Source organism: Dermacentor silvarum, chromosome 1 (assembly GCF_013339745.2).
Source record: "Dermacentor silvarum isolate Dsil-2018 chromosome 1, BIME_Dsil_1.4, whole genome shotgun sequence".
Classification (NCBI taxonomy): Eukaryota; Metazoa; Arthropoda; class Arachnida; order Ixodida; family Ixodidae; genus Dermacentor; species Dermacentor silvarum.
In genome coordinates this window covers 254,090,773-254,113,202 of record NC_051154.1, presented here as the reverse complement: position 1 = coordinate 254,113,202, position 22,430 = coordinate 254,090,773, and the positions used below count along the sequence as shown (strand labels likewise).

The 22,430-nt window shown below is 46.1% G+C and overlaps 1 protein-coding gene across 1 annotated transcript in view; it reads right to left on the bottom strand.

Moving 5' to 3' along the window:
• Positions 1–1,733: 1,733 nt before the first annotated feature.
• Positions 1,734–22,430, bottom strand: part of LOC119437058 (band 7 protein AGAP004871) — a 390,673-nt gene continuing 369,976 nt past the window's right edge. Inside the window, exons 6-9 of the mRNA XM_037704130.2 lie at positions 19,254–19,457; positions 16,200–16,255; positions 14,977–15,055; positions 1,734–13,057 (exon numbers count right to left, since the gene is read on the bottom strand). Of these exons, the coding sequence (XP_037560058.1) occupies positions 12,827–13,057; positions 14,977–15,055; positions 16,200–16,255; positions 19,254–19,457 (570 nt within the window). The 3' untranslated portion in view covers positions 1,734–12,826. The remainder of the gene's footprint in view (positions 13,058–14,976; positions 15,056–16,199; positions 16,256–19,253; positions 19,458–22,430) is intronic.

The following is a 22,430-nucleotide window of genomic DNA, read 5'->3' as shown; positions in this document are numbered from 1 at the left end:
GAGAATTAGGTCGTGTGGACAGTGCTCGAGGACGATAAATAAAACAACGCTATAATGGCCCGCAATGGTCACACGTGCTGTGCACATTCCAAGAACAGGTGAAGTACTCCCATCGGCGACTCGCACAGTGCACGGTACGGCGGGAGTCAGAACCTTTTTGAGCCTTCGGCGGAGAGCAGCGCTCATAACTGAAAGCTGCGCTCCTGTGTCAACGAGAGATGTGACAGGAACACCATCAACTTCAATGTCCAGTAGGTTTCCACGTGTAGGCAGGGTCAACAGAGGATTTGTGGGCTGGGTCGGAGTTGCAGCTTCACCTCCGGGAGCTGCACCGCCTAGTTTCCCGAAGGGAAGCGACCGGTTGCAGATGGGGACGAAGAGCGGTGAACGAGAGGCGAACGGGACCGACGGCCTTGCGGAGACGGGGAGCGGCTGGATCTTGGTGGAGCACTGTCGGCGTTGATGTTCCGAGGCGGCGTGTCGGGCGAGAAAGTGCGATTGTCTGGTACTTGGCGGTAGTGACTCGGAGACGACCACCGAGGAGACGACGACCAGCGATTACGGCAATGACGGGCGATGTGTCCAATACCGGAACAATTAAAACAAATGGGTCTGTCATCCGGTGTGCGCCAGTCAGCGGGGTTGCGGCGGAGTGGCGGGAAGCTTTGCGTCTGGGAGCGAGCGGCCGGAGAAATCTGGTAGGTGTTCGTATGGCGGACCGAGCAGAGAGATGGAATGCCCAAACTCGCTATTTCTTCCCGAACGACCGCTTGTATAAGCGAGATAGCGGGCACACTTTCCCGACAGTCGGAACGAATTGGAGCCGGAGCCATGGCCTCAAGCTCACGGCGAACGATACGCGTTAGATCTTCTGATCCTGTCGGCTGAACGAACCGCGGCGGGTCTGCGCACGAAGATGTCGCGGCGGTATTGGGCAGCCTGTCGAAATGTTGAGGGACGCGGCGGCCTTTCGCTTGTTCGAAGCGCAGGCACTCCTTTATAATTGCATCCACAGTGGCACAATCCTTACACATCAGGAGATTGAAGGCGTCGTCTGCAATACCTTTTAGTATATGACCAATCTGGTCATGGTGTTATCAGCCTTGCGGCAGAGAGCCAGCACATCCTGTATGTACACGACATAGGATTCTGTGGACGTCTGAGCGCGGCATGCAAGTTCTTTTTTTGCTGCCAACTGACGACCGACAGGTCTGCCAAACAGGTCACGCATTTTTTCTTTGCAGACATCCCAGCTTGTTAGGTCAGCTTCATGCGTATCGTACCATTGCTTCGCAGTTCCCTTCAGATAAAACATGAGGTTTGCTAGCATCATTGTTGGACCCCACCTGTTGTTGTCGCACACTCGTTCGTACATCGAAAGCCAGTCCTCGACGTCGGTGTTGTCCGTGCCACAAAATGTCCCCGGGTCCCGCAGATGAGTGAGGATGACCGTTTGCGTGGACTGCTGAGGCGTTGTCGGTTGTGTCGGTTGATCTGCCATTGTGGCGGCAGGTAGATGACGTCCACTGCGAAGTTCCGTGATTGTACCCAGCACCTTCCACCAAAATGTTGCAGGAAGAAAGCAGGCCCACGAGTGTAGAAGGATGTATATTTACAAGCGAAGAAATATGGCGTTCAGGCAACGGCCAGAGACTTCGTCTTCCTCTCGTTCGCGTCACCTTCTTCTTTCCCTTCACCGTAACACTATATATATATATATATATATATATTCATTTTGTAATTACAATGTGCTTCTTTAGGCACTGAAAACTGTCACGATCCGACTTTTATGGTTAAACGCGTTCCCATACGGGAACGCGTCCTAGGTGTTTTTAGCGCGAGGCAGTGGTTGTCGAAGAAATTAAACATGCTGCTATCCATCTGCGATCTTGCCCTTGGAGGACCTCGACGAACTGTCGTCTAAACTATCGTCACACGCATCAAACACTGACAGCAGCGAAGATAGCAGGCGTAAAACACTCTGATACACTTTCTAAAAGAAAAAAAAACAAGAGAAAAAGTTTGACTTCCATTATTTAAGAAAAGATACATGACTAATGATTTATCCTGAATAAATGCAACATTAACGTAGTCAAAATTGCAAAACGATAGCAACTGCGGGCCACTATTTTGATCAAAGCATTGACAAACAAATCTAAATATCAGTACAGATTCCGCAACACTCGTCTGTACTGAGCGGGATTGGAGCGCTCCGAAGTGCGTTTGTGCCCATTCGCAGCGCCTGCATCTGAGCATGCGCCGTCGAGCAGGCAAGCCAGGCACGGCACCGTCGCTTGTTATTGGTGCTGTTGAATGGCTCACGCAGCTGCCCTTTACTACTGGCCGCAGGCTGAATGATGCTCAACGGTCGCCAAAATATCCTGCCACCCCCTCCCCTCACCCCCATCCCTGCTTTCCCTAAGAAAGGAAAATTGCAAGAAAGTTGGCCACGCCTTACACCACGTTTCTGTGATTCAAAGTGGCAGTCGCCTTCGTTACAGAGCCTGCATGAAGAGCAGCCTGGTCTATCGGATCCCGCAGCGCAAGCTCAGATGCACGACGCCTACAACCACCGGTCTCCAGGAGACGTAATGCCCTTCCCATGCGTTCTTTAGACAAGTGCAAAGAGGGCGGGTATCTAGAAAACTAGCGAGTTCACACACACAAAAAGAACAAACAACATTGGTAATCTTTTTTTTTTCACGTGAAACTGTGTACAAATCAAACGACAACAAGAGCGAGCTTCGCGCAAATGAAGCCCAGAAAACGCTCTCACACCACAGTGCAAGCAATCGCGCGAGAAAGTGAAGAAACGCTCGGACGTGTAGACGCTACAGGACAGCTCCAGCTGAGAACAATCTAGTGGGCGCCGTGAGAAGGCGCCCTCGAGTACTTACACCGTGACAATCAATTCGCTGCACCTCCTGTAGCGTCACACGCGCGGCTACAACCAGACATTTTGTCAACTCGTGAAAAATACTTCTCGCACTATGTCGTTTTACTCTACAGGCATTTCGTCCGGCGTAGTGTATATATATAAGTGTATATAACATATTTTTATATTTCTTTATGTATAGTGATGAAAACACCTCAACAGTGGTAACACACGTGCTCTGCAGGTGTGCTAATAACACTGGTGAAAATAAGTTTCCCTTTCCGCAGAACCTAACATTGTTTCCCACCTCTCAGCTAATTGAAAACAAGAAACTTGTGTTTAATTTAGCTGTCGCATCCGCACAGCGTCAGGAGTTTGGCGGTAATTGACGGTTCATGCTTTCGCTCACCGACTGTGCCTGTATAGGTGTGGAAACAACAGAGCCAGGATTCGCAAACCACGGACGGGCTTTCATTATACTGGGTGCGTCGAACAACGCCAGTCTGCTGAGACAGTGGCGCACGTCTCTTAACGAGATCATTTCCAGCTACCTCTGCTGCAACAACTTCCGCGAAAGGTGCACGTTTTCAAAAACCCGCTCTGAGGGATGAAATTTCAGCCACATGCCTATGGAAATGCAACACCCGGATAAGTCGATATTGAATAACGCGGTGTTGTATTTTGGCAGTAGCTCGCGCTAAACTGTAGCCACTGGTCGCAATGACCCGCAATGCGGTTTCGCCAAAGATTCGCGGGTGGTGTTGTGAGCGTGAAAGCCTCCGTTACAGATTTAGAATGACGCGACGGACGTTACGTCCCTCTCCGGTAGAAGCATGCAGACATACAGCACACACCGCGTTGCAACACAGGCTCTTTGGCCGAGATGTGGAGCGTTAAGGTGTCATGCGTAGGTATACGTATATGTTATATATTACGGACACTTCAGTGTACGTCTCATAGTCACGCCATGTACATTCGGAGAGAGGAAGAGAGAAAGAGATAAAGGCCAGCGGTATTCACGTTTATGTACAGATTGTTCGGTGAGGGCGCCACCCTTCAGGAATCATTACTTCATCATGCCTAGCACGTCCACGCTATCGTGGATTTTAGTGGGCCTCAAAGCACGGCAATAAATCGCGCCACGTCAGTCCGCAACCTTAGTCGCGGCGCTCTCTGCCTGAGTAGTTATGCCGTGAAATTGAGGGAAAAACAATCGTTCTGGCATCGCCACAAGAAAAAGCTTCTCCGGGTAATAAGCCCCGAATTCCGAGGTCCATCACCTCACGTGGAAAATTGAAGCTCACGAGTCCGTGGTTGCGATCGAACCACCCGCGTTCAGTTGAAGGCAGTTGCAGTGGCACTGGCGACAACATTTTCTCTGGTTACCAATCACGATAGCGCTCGCTACTTGTTGAATATCCATCCTGAAGAATAACACCATATCTGACTCGGATATCTAGGCGAGTTGGTTATGATATTCTCCCTCACATTCGACACGATAGAAAGGTACCAACAAGGATTGCTGTTGCTGAGGTAACGAGTGGCAACGCTCCGTTATCGAGCGGTACCAAGTGCATTACTGCGTCTTGGTGCAACGTGAACCAGAGATATAACTTTTGTTTCCTAGTTAACGTCCAGTAAGAACACGCTGACTAACCGCTCTTTGCGACGGCAGTGAAAGTCACGAAAGGTATCTCAGCACTTCCACAGCAAGCAATTCATAAAATAACGGAACAGTTCTGAAATTTAGTTCATATTCAAGCCAGACTTTGTGTTCTAGGATGAATTCTAAGTAAGATATATGTTCTTCAGTAAATTGCTGATAATTCATAACAGGCTCGAAGAAAAACAAATTACGTGTATCCAACGCACACGTTGGAATCAATGGAAAGATCAGCTTTCGTAAAGCGGTTACCTAACTGCTACGAAACTAAATGTGATGCATACAATTGACTCCGTGATCATCTATGCAATGTCTAATGTCGTGCAGTGCCTATGTTTACGAACTGTACGGTTCACAACTTTAGTGCGATGCAGTGCAGTTCTTACTTTTGAGAGCTACATTGTTGATAACCTAAGACTTAAAGAGTCAACCAGCAGTTGATGCGAATGCACACTGTGAGACGTCGACGCATGATGTCACAAAGACGAAGGTGATGTTTTTCAAGGGATGAACAATTAGGAGGAGATATACGCTGAGCAAAGTACGACGCAAAAGACAGGCCTGGTTGACAATTATTTTTCCCGTGTCATTGCTGCGTCCATGGCCTAACGGAAACTGGTGCGCTCGCACATGCTCTCGCGCGAACGTGATCTCGCGCGAACTTGGTCTCGCGCGAACGTAATACATGAAGTGAGGCGCGCGCCTATTCGGCATGACAAGCAGCAGCCACGGTCAGGAAAGTCCGGGAGGGTTGGCTAAGCTTTAGCAAAAACAAACAGCAGCGTCCGCCGATGCACAAAGCTGCACACATGGCAACGCACAGATACTTTCAATCGAGATATTTGATATCGAGCCGCATGTATCTCCGCCGCATATGACAACTGACATATATAACCATTAGCACTTCCTACGTAATACAGGCGTAGAGGCGTACAGGCGTTATCGTCGGCTACATCTGGGTGCGGAACGCTTATCCCTGGTCCTCTCTGTGCCCACAAATCGAGAGGACACCATGTTTCCTGCAGTTCCCTTGTTGAAAAACACAATAACAAAATCAAGCGTGTAATTATGTTCGCAAGGCTGGGAAAACTGTCACTTCGTTTCTCTCAATGACAAGCCGCCGACGATAACTCTCGCGAAAATTGCCATAGCACGTAGCGCTCCTGGATGTTAGCAAAGCGACAGAGGCTGGAGACTTCGCAGAAAAACGTCTGCGTTGTCGCGATGAAGGCGTTTCACCGAAGTTTTGTCGGTATTTTGTTACTGATACAGCGAGAACAATTCAGCTCAAAGCTTTTTATATTTCGGTTTGCATAGCTCGAATGAGCTCGCCGATGTGCTTTGACGAAAACAAAGGTGCAACATTAGGACGTCACAACTACAAAGTGCGTAGACCGCGTTCGCTTCTCGCGCGGGCTCGAGAGCTACGTGGCAGTGCCGACAAACCGTGGTAAAAGGCCAGACCTGGTTTCTTCGAACAAAGCAGAAAGAAAAAAAAATTAGGTTTTTTTCCAGTTGAAACCAGCATCTGATTATGAGGAACGCCGTAGTGGGGAACTTCGGAATAATTTGGACCCCCTGCAGGGGGTTCTTCAGCGTGCAGCTAAATATAAGTACACGACCGTTATTACGCTTCACCCCCATCGCAATCGAACAAGTGACCGCGATCGAGGCTCCAGCAGCGCAACCCCACAACCACTGGGCTATCGCGGCGGGTAACAAAGCAGAAAGAACGCATGCGTTTGGCAACACAACTCTGGTCAACTAACGCCTACACGTTGCCTTCCAGACGGCCAGTAAATGTAAACTCGGTAACGACATGCTCCCACACGATGCCCCCCTAGAGTTCGAAAAGTTGACATCCTTGCAGAAGCTTTCAGGACAGTAAAACCTTCGAAAAGCTGCAACACTACACTTCGAGGTCACTGGTGCAAGTCGTGGGCCACTGACGGTTGCAGTGGACAGCGCGATCTCTTTTTAAACGCTGCATAACGCTCATTCTTTTTTTTCCTGCTTAGGCTGGATGCGTTGCCTCTGAAATAACCGATAGCTTTTAATGCGAAACAGTGTAATAAAGGGGACCACGATTTTGGTGCACACACACACACACAAACACATGTACGCAAAAATAAAATAAAACAGAAAGCTATTATTCCTGCGCCCACAGCCCCGCTTCCGACCTGGTTATGAAGTTCGGATCATGCAATAGTGTGCGACGTGAGCAGCGCTAGCTGATGTCATCACCGATGCACAGCGTATTTGTTCTGTGTTCAGCTGAAGTTGGCGGTACATAGCGAAGTCAACCAAGCGGAGCGCCCTCTGAGTTAAATCGTCAACAAAGAAAACTTCAGGCAGCTAGTGAAACTGAAATAATTTTGCTTAACACTCGTTTTTATAAAGGCTACGAAAGAGCGTGGTTGACACAATGAGACAGTCTTACAGGAAGCGGGATCGTAAGTGGGGCGGGGGCGATCGCTACTTTAATCTGCAGAATAATTGCCTCATAGACACTCCGGCTATACTGCCGACAGGCGGGCAAATGACCGGCAGCTCCGCAGCGCTTCAATGTATGAATGACTTACAACGCCTCTGATCGTAGCCGAAAATCTTTGCGCCGCATTTCAGTCGCACAAAATCGGCGCACATTCTAAAGTAGTCTCCAAGATAACCTCTGCGGAAATTTTAAGTAATTTAGGTGGCGGCTGTGTTGGCCCGCTGAAAGGGTCAGTACAGTAACCATCTGATGACTCCTTCACGTCTAAATTATGTCGTTATAAAAATGCGTTAAAACCAAAACCTTGCTTTCATAACCCGGAAAGTAGCTATTGAAAAAGCTGAATAGTCCATCTCGGCTTATACGTGGAGGGTTATGAACGATCACGAAGCAGAAGTCGCATATGAAATGAAAAAACAGTAACAGCGAATCGCTCCAGCCGTCAGTCTACCATGACCAAAGTCGCGAGCTATTCATCTTTTCACCAAGAGGTCAAATGGGCGTAACATTACGGTATCAAATAACGGCCTATACATGCAAGTAACACGCATGGAATTATATTGTTGAAGCAGGCTATCGAGCCAAAGTAAGGACGTTTATTCTTTTATTTCTGCGCAGGTCATACCCGTATATCACTCTGTGTACGTGAACCTCGAGCCTTGCAGGCAACTTGGGCGATTACACTGTGCAGAATAAAAGTGTCAAACAGATTTTTTTTTCAATTGGGAGAGGGGTGACGCCTCCCGCCGAGCACGTCTCATGTTGTTATGCATGGAACATTATACCAATAGTGTGTAGTGGAATTTGTCCACGCCTTTTGTCTCCGTATGTCCCATTTTGTCTAGGACTATATGTGGACTTAATTTATTCTCTCATCTAGGACAGCTGTAGATTCTCCGAACCCGTGTCGTTACCTCTTATTTTACAATATTTCTTAGTATATTACTATTCAATAAAAAAGAGTAGTCGTCGCCATTATTGCTGACTAAATCTTTCTTTTATTTTAATTTCGATTAAAGAAAAGTTCTACACAACAATGTCCCTATGTGACTATGTTTCGGAAAGTGAATTGTCTCCCCTCCAGAAGCATTCGCAGCCAAGAACGATTTTTTAGCTAGTTCTTGCTGCGTTAGCCTTCCTACGTCAATGAAGTCGCGCTGAGCACCAGTGAAGCACTATATCAATAAAGAAAAATCGAAACAACGAAAAAAAAGGGGAAAAATGAAAAGATGCGTTATGCGTCAATTTCGAAAACCAGCTATTTTGCATAATATTAAGTTTGGAGAGCCGGATCGTGTAGTTTGGGGGGAAAATAAGCATAATGCTCGACAAAGAATTTGGTATTCTAACTCGGTAACGCTTCTTCTGTTTCGTTAAGAAAAGCATAGCGGTCATATTTCGTCAATTCTGTCCCCCTTTTTTTTTTGAGGACCCGGCTTTGATGACCTGAGAAGAAGGATCCCCCGCCTAGAGCCTGATATAAAACAGCGCCATACCCCCAAAATTGTCTACGCGTAACTCAATTTCCCGTAGCCTTGGCTCGTGTGCCAAACGTATTTCACGCGGAAAATTTTGTCACGCGCTAGGAAAATATATGAATGTGGTGAGAATACACTTGCGGGGGAAAAAGAAATACAAAAAGAAAAACCGGGAGAGAACGCGTCAAACCTCAAAACGACATAAAAAGGTTAGCCAGTCATAATATTTGTAATATTGGACGCACGGCTTTTGCATACTAAGCTGTCCACGCGCGTATCACATTTGTCTATATGAAGTAAAGAAAGAACTAAAACAAAACAAGCAGGAGAGACATATTCACTGACCTCGCATCGCCTCTAGAGAAATTAAGTGATGTTCCCAGGGTGGAAAGGAGTCAAAGAGCGACTTTGAACTTTAAAAGCTATCAAATCGGACAGCTAGGGGCGACGTCCGCCTCGCATTTTCGAAAGTTCCCATCGCAGTCACAGTCTAAATTTGTGCGCTTTATATCTACTGTAGTTCTACTGTAATTATATCTACGTCTTAATTCGCTCGCGTGCCAGCAAAGTCTGCGCGGCAACCACGCGCTTCTCGAAGGCGCCCTCTTCTATTCAGAAACCGAGCGCGATACATGCACCAAAGGGGAAAACGTATAAGCCTTCGTGACTTGGCCTCATGAGTGCGCAAGCAAAAAAGAAAAAAGAAACAAATCAACAAATGGATCATTGAATTAACTACAGTAGGGCGAATGAATCGTTCGGCTAAATGTCCGTGCGCAACCGGGTTTCTAATTAGCTGCATCAGTAGCCGACTTCCTATCAATATCTATAGCTTTCTCATTGTCTTATGCAAGCTCGAACGAGCGTTCTTTGGCCTAATTTTCTCTTCACACGGAACACAATTTCAAGGTAGCTCTGCGCCTCTACGGCAGTAGCTGCTTTCATCCGATAGTATCCTGCAAATATGGAACCTTAACGTGAACTAACCTGACGCGCTACTCTGCACGTGTAAGAAGAAAGAAAGAAACAAAGGTCCACAGCTGTTAAACAAATTCGCATAAGCACACAGTTAATCAAATAAGGCGAGCAGGAAGGGAACAAGTGTCTAAGCAGGAAATCAACACATCATTCCCTTTCAATTTCTGCATACCCAGTGTCTGTGTGTGTGCACATTGTACTGGAAGCGAAAACTCAGAACGCCAGCTGAAAGACGAATCACTTGAATGGTAACAGGGATAAAAAAGAAGAAAGAAGCAGTACAAGGATCGGGGTGAGCTATAGCAGGGTGAAGACGGAAGATCACGCGGCCCAACCAAGCAAAGAAGGGCGTCCGCGAAGTGTTTACCGAGCAACGCCGCTTTCCCCCACGTCCTCTCGCCGACGGCGTGGGTCCGCCACTAATCTAATTTATAGCGACCGGCGGCTCTTTATCACGAGCGGCCCAGCGGATCTCACCCAGACGCTTGTTCTAGTTGCGTCTACAGCTTCGCATTGACGAGAAGACATCGGGCATGAGGCAGGTGCGTCTTTTAATACTCGCCCCTTGTTCGTCAGCTTCAATCTGTTTCTTCCCGGGCATTTCGGGGGAAGCACGTTTGAAGTGAAGGCCGCCATTTACCCTGCATACCTCTGTGGATGCAGAAAGGAAAAAAGAAAACAAAAGTGAAAGAAAGGCAAGCTTACTTTACAGCAAGATTTTTTTTTTGTCCCGTTTCTTTAATTTTCTGTTCCCCGGTACTCAACTCATTACCGAGGCTTGCGAACTACCGGGAAACTGTCATTGCCGAAGGCTTCTAGTTTTTCTGCTATTCACATTTTTACGTTTTGGCTCTTTGGGTGAAGGAGTATGCTGCGCTTGTTCGCTTGACAACTCTCTTCCTGATATTCGAGCTTTTCGAAGGCCGGCGCTCGAAAGGCCGCTGTTCTGTTCAACGTTTTTGTTCGGTGACTTCTCTTTAATACATTTTAAGGGCCAGACATCTGTAGAAATGAATAAAACAGCCATCACTTAAAAGCCACTAAATACTTGCGAACTGTACTAGAAAACTTTGGCTTCCTGGGCGCGCGGTCTGCCCGTTTGTTATCCGCGACAGCGGCGGTATGAATTCCCCTTTGGACGCACTTACTCCGGGATACGAGTGTAACCAGACGTGCATGGTAGCCCAGTGGCTATGGCGTTCTGCTGTTGAGCTCGAGGTCGCGGGTTCAATTCCGGCCGCGGCGGCCGCGTGTAGATGGGGGCGAAATGCAAAAATGCTCGTGTACTTAGATTTAGGAATAATTCGACCCAAGCTGGTCAAAATTATTCCGGAATCATCCACTTCGCCGTGCCTCATAATCAGATCGTGGTTTGACACGTAAAACCGCAGAATATACATATATACTTTTTAATCCACGCGTCAGTGCTTTTCTTTAAACAAGTTAAATAAGCGACCTTAGTACACATACGATGCCTTACAACTGCAATTTCGTTTCCTGAGCCTAGAGTCGGCAAATTTTTAAATTTCTCGCAGAAATAAGGTGGGATTTGTAAAGCGCTCAACCATGCAGTAATGTAAGAAAATACGTTGCTTTCGCTTAACCTAATTAATTGGGATTCATTCCGTATAGCGCAGCTGGACATTAGCTTTAGTGAAATGTGCCCATCTTCCGTCTTTTGGAACCAATGCAACGTACGAACAACCAATCCACCGTGGAATTTTTCAGTCTAGTGTTGGCTGGAATCTTTTGCGCCTACTTCTTTTAGCTCTGTTGTTTAAGGTGAGCAACTGCCGTGGATTTAAACGCTGCTACCTTTATTAAGGCAATGGTCAATATCACGGCGTTCACAAACATTCACAGAACCACGATAGCTGACCACGACAGCTTGGTGAAAAGCACTAACCATCTACGTAAACTATTTCGAGCATCCAGATGTGAGCGTTTAGCCCTTGAAAGGAATGCCGTCACAACTACCACTGACGAGAATGACCCCCGCGCGAGAAGAGCTAATAGGACGAAACTTAGTGCCTGTCAAGGCCCTGAGTTTCCTGAGGCATTCTAATCGGTATGGCACCTGCAATAACGCTGACAGCACTTTTGCAGCCGCAAAGTTGGAGGCCAATAAAAGCATTTGTTAGTCGACATTTTTCGAATGTCTTAAGCAGCGAAGGCAGCGAATCGAAATCCACGCACGGGAGCAGCGGCACGTAGGACCGAGTCCAATGCTTGTCATTCGGGCTTTACGAAGCGCGATGCCAAATATAAAACCGCAAGGTATACTTTTGCCGCGCAACATCCATGGGTTTATAACGAGTCCGAAACACTGTGATGGCATGAGTCCGTTGACTACAGCAGTAGATTTCCTAGGTGTGCTTGACTGTGGCGCGAAATACATTTCGTGCCACAGTCTACCTAGGAAATCTAAGCACCAATTTGCCCAAGAAGAAGTTTTTTTTTTTTGTTCAGCAGTAGATTTTTACGTTCTGTCGAGGTGTGGATGTGCAAGCCGCTCCGGAAAGAAAAGACAGAAGAAAAAAAAGAAAAAAAAAAACGCAGCGCCCGCTTTCAAGTTATCGTGGACGATGGACGGACTCCCAATTTTTTTTTTTACTTCCCTCTTGCCCAGTGAAATCGCTATCCATACACAGAGAAGGAGGGATTCTGGTAACGTTACGAGGCAGGCTGAATCGTTCGCACCACTCAGGCAGTCTATCGCGTTGTTAACATTTCAAGCGGAGCGCAAGGCGCTTTCGCTCGTGCATCGTGTGGCTGTAGTGTTCGTGACCTGTTGCTACGTGCCCCTCAGAAACAAACAAGGCCAGCAGCTCACACTCGTAACCAGTTGCCTATGAACAAGTACCACATAGCACCACGAGCTGCCATCGAAGCGTTGTGCATCCCCTACGCACGCACGTTAGAGAAACAACGCAGACCTGTGTTAACGAGCCACATCTGTGGGGGTTTGCGAAAAGAGACGTCGGAGAAGAGGTGCCCACTTCATGGCTCACACACAGGGCCACACATGTAGCTAACAGCAGCACGCAGTGCTTCACCAAGTTCGTGGGCAAAACCTCTTCGGACAGATGCTACTGCGCGCCTATCTCGAGAACGAAATCGCGCATTAACGCAGCATGTCTGAACGGTCTGCACATGGTGAAACTCGTAGTTTGGGGCTACGAGCCGCAAGATTGTTGATGGTCGTACTTGTTTGTGGAAACGTAAGAGTGTACAGATAGACGAAGAGTGAGAGAGAGCGAAAGACACGCGACCCCTCCTTCTAGCGTGCAGGGAGGAGCAGCAACAGGCAAAATGTTGCGCGGACATCGGAGGCCACATCACTTCTGATGTCGCGAAGTGCAGCCGCAGTCGTCGTCGTGGCCTCTGGCGAGGAGACCGCGCATAAGTTCCAGCGGCAGCGGGAAAACAATGGTGGAGTTCTTTTCCGCCGCAATGGAGGTAAGCGTCTGCAGATAGCGGAGCTGCAGTGCCGAAGGTGACTCGGCGATCACCTCAGCGGCTTCCTTGAGGGAGCGCGACGCCCGCTGCTCACATTCGGCGGGGATCACCTGCGTTGCGAAAAAATGAGGGCGTTAGGTGTATACCCTTGCTCTGTTTTTGCACGCGTGAAAGGGCAAGAAACAAAAGTGGGAAACATTACTATTGACCGACGTCTGTTTTTTTTTTAAACATATATAGCGCATGAATTGCTTTGTGTATGCGGGCTTTGTTTCTTTAACAATACTTTACAATATTGACACAGACATTTTTGGCCGTAATGAGAGTCTTGAACTAAACAGCGACCTAAACAACACCTTACGATGTTGTAATATAATTGAAAAGTCTTCCATAACACGAAAACAAAAATAAAAGAAGAAAGAGAGAGAGAAACGTTTTGTGTGTCGGGAAAACACCCACTTATTCAGATGCATAAACTATGGTCGTAACAGTTAGAACAAAGAAGGTACGGATTACAAATACTTTGGAGTTAATATTGCTAACAATCAATTCTGAATGATGCGTACCGATAACAGTTGAATGCCAGCTTTTTTTTTTTTTGCTAAGGACACAAACTGTGGAACATCCCTATACTATATAGTTCCGAAATCGTTAGCCCCACATCATTTATTCGTCCTAAACATGAATATCCACGTACAGTTTGAGATCCCTATAAAGAAATAAGTATAACAGATGCATTCAAAATACAGAGGAAAGCCGGTTAAATTATTTATTAAGAATGTTCGCCGCTCGATATACCGTCCCAACTGACTTTACACTAGAATTTTCCGCGCACGTAGGTGGCAACCAAATTTTGCTGGAGACTGCGCGGGAACAAGTGAACGAACGGCCGCAACAGCGCTCAGCCTGTTTTCATCGCACGCTTGCCGCCAGTGTTCGCTCGGAATCAGCGTTCACGTCACCAAACCAGCGGTCCGCCCCGACAGATGGTGGCTGGAGTCGAGACTTACGTACGCTTGCTCTAAACGCGGGTGAAAGAGTCAGAAAAAAATTCTAATATATACAGTTGCTCGCTTTACGTACAAAAACGTTTCCCCGTGCTGGTGGTGGTGGCGATGTTGCTACACGCTGAGTTAGCCTAGCACACTTGGCCTACAAATGTTCCGCTTAAGCGTTTCTTTTTGTGTCACATATGTCACCATGAGCCCATAAATCTAGTATCTAGAGCAGAAACGTCCACAGAACGCGTGACACTTCTTTGTGCACTATCCGTGGTCCTTCCAGGAAAACTTACTGTTCTACACGTTCGTCAGAATATTGTCTTCTTCTCATGCTGTCCAGAAGCATCCTCATTCCACAACAGAAGCGCTTGCAGGACCAGACGAAGTGCTCTACATCACCCACTTCGTTGCACTCAGTGCAAGATGAAGAAGCATTATGGTTGACCTTAAATGTCCATGCTGGACCAATCCTGTTCCTACTCTGCCTGTATAGGACGCTGGCTTCCATGCGTCTATCTGCTTTTACAGCACAAAGCTGATGCGATGCTTTCCAAAGCGACCGAAAGCGGCGACGAATTGCCTCTTTAGGAAGTAGGTGATTCACCGGAGCTCTCCCAATCGCCTTCACTTTCTTTGCTGATAATAATAATTAATCACTGACCCTTCACAATACCTTACAAATTTCGCATCTAGAAACACCTGATACCAACAACCATAGAATCTGACCTTATGGTTTGCAAGTACTGATGTGGTTAAATATACTTTTTTTTACGTGCCGTTAAAACAACAACCACCAATTAAAGTAAAGAAAGTGATATTGCGGGTTTATTGGAGAAACCAGAGATGCTAGCCTGGCAACGGCATGGCATGCTACTACAATATGTTGTAAGAGACGAGATGTCACATTCCCCGAGAATGAAAACACGCAAGAACACATACACCCACGCACACACTCCTAAACCACGGGCAGCCCATTTCCGATTAACCAAAGGCATTGTATCGCGTGTAGCGCTCGTCGTTCGCCTTACCTTCGCCCGGGCTTCACGGGCGGCTTCAGCTTCGGCAGCCATGGCTCTCTGCAACTGTACAGGGAGCCGGACGTCCTTGCTGCGAGGCAAATGTTCAACAACTTGTGTCAACCAGTGCCAAGAGCAGCGAAATATGTCACATTATACGACCCATTGCTGACCAGCTGCCGTTATTACGAGCTAATCAGGGGCTGAATAGGCAGAGTTGCTCATTAGGGAGTACACGGCTGGCGATTGGCCAGTTTCTCGACAGCCACCGAGCCGGCGATCTGACGCCTATAAACGTTTTGTTACATATGTGTGCATTGCCTTGTGAAACAATCCCCGGAGTTGCTGACCATAAGACCGCCTTCCCCAGGCTGCGCAGTTTTCGTGAGGCAGCGCGGCAGGCAAACTCAGAAACGTGACGCTATACTAAGATCCATTGACGCTGCCGTCAGTTCCAGTGCAGGAAAAAGTTCCTATGCGACCACTGCGTGAAATGAGCGACCGACCTACATTGTGGACCTATTTATAGCAGTGCAACAAACTACGCTAGCATTACTTTCGTAGAACGATGGTATAGATGCTATTATGAGTTAACTTTTTAGTAGCATGAATGGCAAAGAACGTCTTCTTTCTGGGGTTTTACGTGACAGATTCAGTTCTGATTACGAGGCACGCCGTAGTGGAGGGCTCCGGATGAATTTTGACCACCTGGGGCTCTTTAACGTGCACTACAACGTAAGCACAGGGGCGTTTTTGCATTTCGCCTCCATCGAAATGCGGACGCCGCTGCCGGGATTCAATCCCGCGACCTCGTGCTCATAAGCGCAACGCCTTAGCTTGCGTTGTAGTGCGCGTTAAAGAACCCCAGGTGGTCAAAATTAATCCGGAGCCCTCCACTAAGGCGTGCCTCATAATCAGAACTGGTTTTGGCACGTAAAACGCCAGAAAGAAGAAGAAGGTATGCATACACTTCGGCTTTGTGACTTTTTGCTGGATAGCCACAAAACGTTGTCTGCGAATAGAGTATACTCCCTGTAGCAATATAATTTATCTAACGTACTTTCTGTTGATAAAATGGTGTGGACATCGACTATTGAATGTCTTAATTTAACAATGCACACTAGCGGCGACAACAACTGCTGTTTTGAGCTAATTATTGATGATAAGGCATTTGCTGAAAAAGAAAAGTTATGTCAGTCCCTTTGTTTCAATTGTAATTTAAAATAACTACTCACATTTCGACTCGTTCGACTTTTACGCCCCACGAGTCGGTGGCTTCGTCCAGGCTCGCCTGTTCAACGTAGACGAGACAAAAAACAAAAACAATTAAGAGCTGAGCAGTAAAAACTTTGCAACATAATTCATTCGTGTTTCCACACTGCCGGTTTCTTGAGATATTAGCAGTCACCCAGATCAGCATAAAGCTATTGATACCAGCGCTGCTGAAATAAATACCTGCTTCTGCACAATATTTGGTTAATTTTCAAAGCGCTTGCTTTAGATGACAATTTTTGGACCAAGAACGCGTTTTTAACTTCTTTCTTTTGTAAACGTGTTCACGGGACTGCCCCATGTGTGAATATTCACCCTGGTTCAGACACCACAGAAATTAAGGCTCCTGTAGAGGAGATAAAACTCTTTACGTATACATTTTTTGTTTCATGAGTGATTTTTACATAAATTGGCGACTAGCTTTCAGTTGAACGCCTTAACAACAAATCACCTTTGCAGGTCACGCTCGGTTTTTTTTTGTGCAGCAATTGAATTATATATATCGTTGCACTAGGGTTTTCAATGTATTCGGGTCATCAAACAGCTTTTTTTCGGCATTGTTAATTTCATACTTTATGCTTTCTTTTACTCCTCTTTGTATGGGAGATTTATGCTTTTTTACATATGGACTTATATACTACATTTTTTCTTCAATCTGAAAACATGAGAGCAATGTTTCTTTAGGAGTCCATCGAGAATTTTTGGCTTTGCTTATTGAATAAAAAAAACCCTATAACAGAAATCTGGTAGAGTAATTATTATTTCTTGATTTCATTTCATTTCATTTAATACCTTAAGGACCCCTCTGGAGGTGTTACATAATGTGTGGATATACAAAGGAAAATGTTTTTTTACAAAGGTAACCACATGTTAATTCCGCGACAGGTAGTCCGTAACATTTTGATACATGATATCATGTATCCATGATATCATGATATCATGGAAGCAGTTCAATGCGTCCTGGACAGCCAAATGTGAGACGAAATGCCGTCTGCTCGAGCAATAAACATTGTCAACGTTTAACTGATCCCTGACCAACGTCACAAAAAGCAACACAGACACACGTGTCGACACGTCGTGTCGCGCCGTCTTGAGACATCACGCGTTCCTACGGTAAAAACGCATTGAATCATCATGTCGCGAACGTATGAGACTCCGCCTACTGCGGTATTTTTATTTCTAAGGGAAACGTGGTGGGGGCACAAGAGAAATCTTCTTTCCCGCCCCATCACTACAACACCAGCAAACGCGGACATGTAGAGATATACGTTGCGAGTGCTACCAGTTGTCTGTAGAACAAGCAATATTGTAACTCGAAACTCCAGCCAAGAAGTGTTTCAGGCACCGAAGGAGGACACACACCGAAAAGGAGTGGCATTCTAATTTGCAAAGTGTACACCACCGCAATAAGTTTTGTTCAAACCCGTCGCCCTTAAAGGCCTTCAAACGCTACAGATTTCCGTTAACTGTAGAGCACTTGATTGATGGTTTAGTTGCGAAACACACCACGGACACCGGGTTGGCCCTCAGCCCTTTATGTAGGCCCCCAAAAGGTTGGGCATCGGCAGTTGCAGAACCTTATCTAAAGCTGCAGCTTCTATAAAGCGGCAACTATAGAACGCCGTACTACCCGCATATGTTTGTCGAAACGTACAGTGACATGAAAATAAACGAGAATGCGTCTTCGTGCTTCTGCGTTCCCCAATGTGTGTGATATTGATGGGACTAATTCTTGAGAGCAGAGTTTCGAGGAAACATCACAGTTGCCCACCGACTACACAGTGGAGACATATCGGAACTTCTATAGTAAGAACATTCAAGAAGCATTCTCATTGACAAACTCGTTCGAGTTTGACTCTGTTCTTGATACGTTATTTCGTCATAAGTTTAATTCAATTTCACGCCAAGGGGACCCTTATTATTTTCCTTCACGCATACTTTCACTGCGAATCAAATACATGCAAGGAAATGAATTATGACTTTCAAGTGGTTCCAACCAAAGAATACATTTATTTTCCCGACGTTTCGGAACCAACTCGGTTCCTTCTTCAGGGGGAGTGACGACGGAGATGCCGAGGAGCAACTTTTAGGCTTTCATGGTCGAGGTGGGGGACGGTTGAGGAGGGGGTGTTAGATTTTTCACGGCTACTTAAGTTTGGCAGGCTGGGCGCAGCCCGAGATGCTTCAGTGCTGAAGCCGTGAATGTAATATGATGGCATGTTTTCTTTGGAATGGTTTAAGCTATTGTTTTCGTTCGTTGGTCTCGGTTGTTAGAATTCACGTTTCTTCAAAGGCAATCTTTTGGTTCGTGTCTTCTGAGAGTTCGGCAAGGGTGGGGGAAGGTGGAGGGTTTGCTGACTGAAGAATGTTCTGACATCGTTCTTGTGTTAACGAGGAGACATTTGAAAGTCATAATTATTTATCCCAACCAGACAGGCAATTCTGTCAAAATGTTTAGCTTCAATGGAAAGTATTATCTGGCACCATGTCATCCGTCATTGATCTGCACTCTCCGCCTACCGGTATAGTCTATACTCGCCAAATAATTAAACAAAAGAACTATCATGGAGAAAAACTAGCATTTTATTACTGCCTTATGCAAGCTGTAAACACTGGAGCAGGTAAAATCATGGTGCGGTACGTGGCTTGACGTTGACAACAGGAAGTTGTGTCCTACACTTACACGAAGGTGTTTCCAGAAAGCTCATTTTACATATTTGCTCGTCAAACAATGCAGCAAAGCCAACCTGCGTGACTCAAAAAATTAGCTTTTGCACGGAGAGCGAAGCTCACAACCTGCACGATAGTGCCGAAAATAAAAACCAGAATGACAGAAACGAGCCTTTTCTTGCCCTTCTAGTTTTAAGAGCGCGTCGGTTATCATACGGAGAGTCTCAAAAAGTTCTAACGCGGCCGACCACCTCCCAGTGTGGTAGTGTTTTTCATTTAACAGGAAGTATACGCTGCGTTCCGCCAGGTGGCACCACTAAAGAGGTAACTGGAAAACGGCAGCGCACCTGCATGACGTGCGAGATGGACTCCCGCTCTGACAGAATCTCCGACAGGTTCTTGGTGCCGAGCACGTTACGGAGCGTGGTGGCGGCCAACAGCCTGGTGGAGTGGCCGTAGTCCTCCACGTTGGTGATGGCGATGGTCGCGTTACTTATGCGGTAGTAGACCACCGCGTCCACGGCCACTGTCACTGAGTCCTTGGACAGGATCTGCATTGAGACCAGAAAAAACCTGTGTTTCTGTACGAGATAAAATAAACAAAGGACCTTAAGTTCTCGGCTTCAAACACCCGCAACTTATCCTATACATAACGCTCGTGAGGTAGAAGATACTATGCATATTAAAAAAAAAAACTTTTGAGTGTGAGCAGAAACAAGAATGTAAGAGCATATCAGAAAGACGGAGACATTAGCCGAAACTATAAGTACGTCCGGCTGACTGCGTTAACCCTGGAAGCGTAGAAATATAGGGCCAGCAAAAAAAGACAAGAAGAAAGGTAGAATCCAGCAATATAATGTGGTGGATCCTTCATGTGCGCTGTGCTGAGGTGTCGTTGATCAAGAACCGCATACGAGTCCTTGTGAACTTTCGAGTTCAACAAGCCAGAGAGGCTTACAGAGAGATACCTAGAGGCTCCCGCTTTTTATCAGAATGTCCACTTGTATATCACGTTCTTAAAAAGAAAATGTCACGTTCTTATAAAGGGAACGGTGCAACGTACTACATTTATTTCTTGGCCCAGTACGTCTAGTTCATCAAATGGGCATCAACATAGCAGCGCTGTAGTGCCTGCAAGAAAAAAAAATCCTGATTTCTCTGAAAAAGCGTCGTGTCTCGGAAGCAACGAAAACACAAGTAACGAACCAAAAATGTGGTGCAGTGAAAAACACACCGCCTACTAGCGGTACGGTTTTCGTGTCAGAAAATTTTTTCCAAATCAGGCGCACGTTTTTAAGTATGGGAGTGCATGGAAATAGTCCAAATTTGAAGACAAATGTGTTAAAAAAAAGCGGCACGCTGGGTAAAGGTGCTGCTAGCAAACGATAATGTCCCAAGCTCCTGAGAAAGTGAACTGCCAGCGTGACCATCGTACCAAGATTTTGAGCTCGAGTAGTGACCTTTTATCAAAACAGCTTAATACGTAATTCCACACAACTTCTGCGCCCAGCGAAATTCGGAGACGGATGACAACGGCCCATATTTATACTCGCGGGCAAACGCCGCACGGCACCATCGCAACTCTCGCCTCAGATCGGAATCATGAGCGCCGATCGCAGTGGTGAAAGCGCGCGAATATCAATGCTTTCAAGTGACTGTCGGAACATTAAACGCGACGGGCAGTGGGGCCATGCCGACACCGGCCCGTTCTGCCACTTTCGGCCCACGCGGCACACGTTTTTTTTTTTTTCGCTACTGAGAACGCACCTTTAAGACGAGGTACTCGGAATGATGCTACCGCTCCAAGGAGGTAACACCGAATGAATAACGTATTGCAGCTATTGACTAATTAGTTGAACTACGCAATGTAGAGGAAGATGGCTTCGTGCTAAGGTTGATATCCGTGCGTGTTGGTGCTCCATTAGTATACATATTACGTAGCACGTTACAGACAAAGACCACAGAAAGAAAGAGATGATACACACATGGCGCTAACTACGAACTATCTTATTGCGAAAGCTTGTGACCGTTTTTATTGATGGTAAGGCAAGTATACCGCACAAGTGTCAAGGAGCGTGTTTGAATTGTTTGCTTCTTTTTGCTGTTCTTGTCCGTGAAGCACTGCGTTATCTGTACTGACCTGTAATCTGCAATCTGCTTTTCTCACAGAAAAATTCTCTCTCTCTCTCTCTCTGTTTTATTAGCTTCGTGCTGTTTTCGGGCTGATGACAATCTTCGCTTTCTTTGTAACGATGTCGCAGACTACTTATACATTCTTGTTATTCCGACAATTTTTCTTTCCTCAGTTGACTGCACATTCATGAAGTGGTTGCATTATGAAAGCATCGGACATGACTGAAACGGTTGTAATTTGGCGCTAATGTGGGTCATTTTTTCCTCATCTTGTGTCGCGCTCTAGCTGTACCGGAATGTTCTCACGAGAAATGATGCTCAAGTGTTCCGTCGCAGCAAGAAGTGAGACAAAAGGTGTGAACACCAATGGATGGTTCTTTCGCAATAGAATAGAGTTCGACAGTGGAGTGTGTTAGCCTGTCACATGCGTGATAATATTCGTTACAGATACACAGATAAAGACTTTCAGAACAATCAGAGAGACAGACGGAAACAGCAGCGCCCATGACGCTAACTTGCAACACCATGTTAAACAATAACACGTCCAAAAGACAAATTGCTGTATTTTGTGACGCCTTTTGTCGGAAGAGACCAGACAACAAAAAAGTTAAAAAGCAAGCGACATCGTCATTACCATGCCGCTTCTACCGTCTTGACGCAAGCTGGTAAGTAGAATCTTCTCAGTGATTGCAAGTTCTCATCTATCTCTCCAGCACCACGGAAATACGTTGATGGCAATACTTATCAATCACGCCGATAGTTTCTATTAATATGAAATAATATAATATGAGAACGCTGAAAATAAGAACCAATTATGGAAAACAACTAGTCGGTTTCCAGGCACCTTTACCACTAAATCGCCTACGTGATTATGATGACGAAATTATGGAGGGTTCGAATAAATCATATAAATATTTTCTCATTGCGAACAATATTAAGTTTGTCTTATTGAAACCGGAGTATAATTATCGTCTTTTGTTTTTCTCTCGTCTTTTTTTCTTTGTCGCGTTTTTTTTTCCTTTTCAAGTTACAGTTGTAGTTTCGAACAAAATGTACCTCCCATGTATTGAGTCAGAGTTCTGTATTTCTGTCGACATGTTTTTTTTTTACGAAAATATTATTCTGTATCGCGAAACTAGTTTTGATTTCAGCGTGTCTGTGTAAATTTGTGTGCTGTGTATGGGCTGCGTGCCGAGTTGTTGTAGGAGCAGAATCAGGCCATGCGGCCTTTAGCTTCTGCTCCTATTCTGTTGTAAACAGGAAAAATGAAAAAAAAAAAAGACGGCACTACGTCGAATTGACGCTGGGACACAGCCAAAACAGTTAGAACCTCAGAAAGCTGGTTTCTCGGGACTACAGGGCATCTGCCCAATTCACCGGGAACCAGTTTG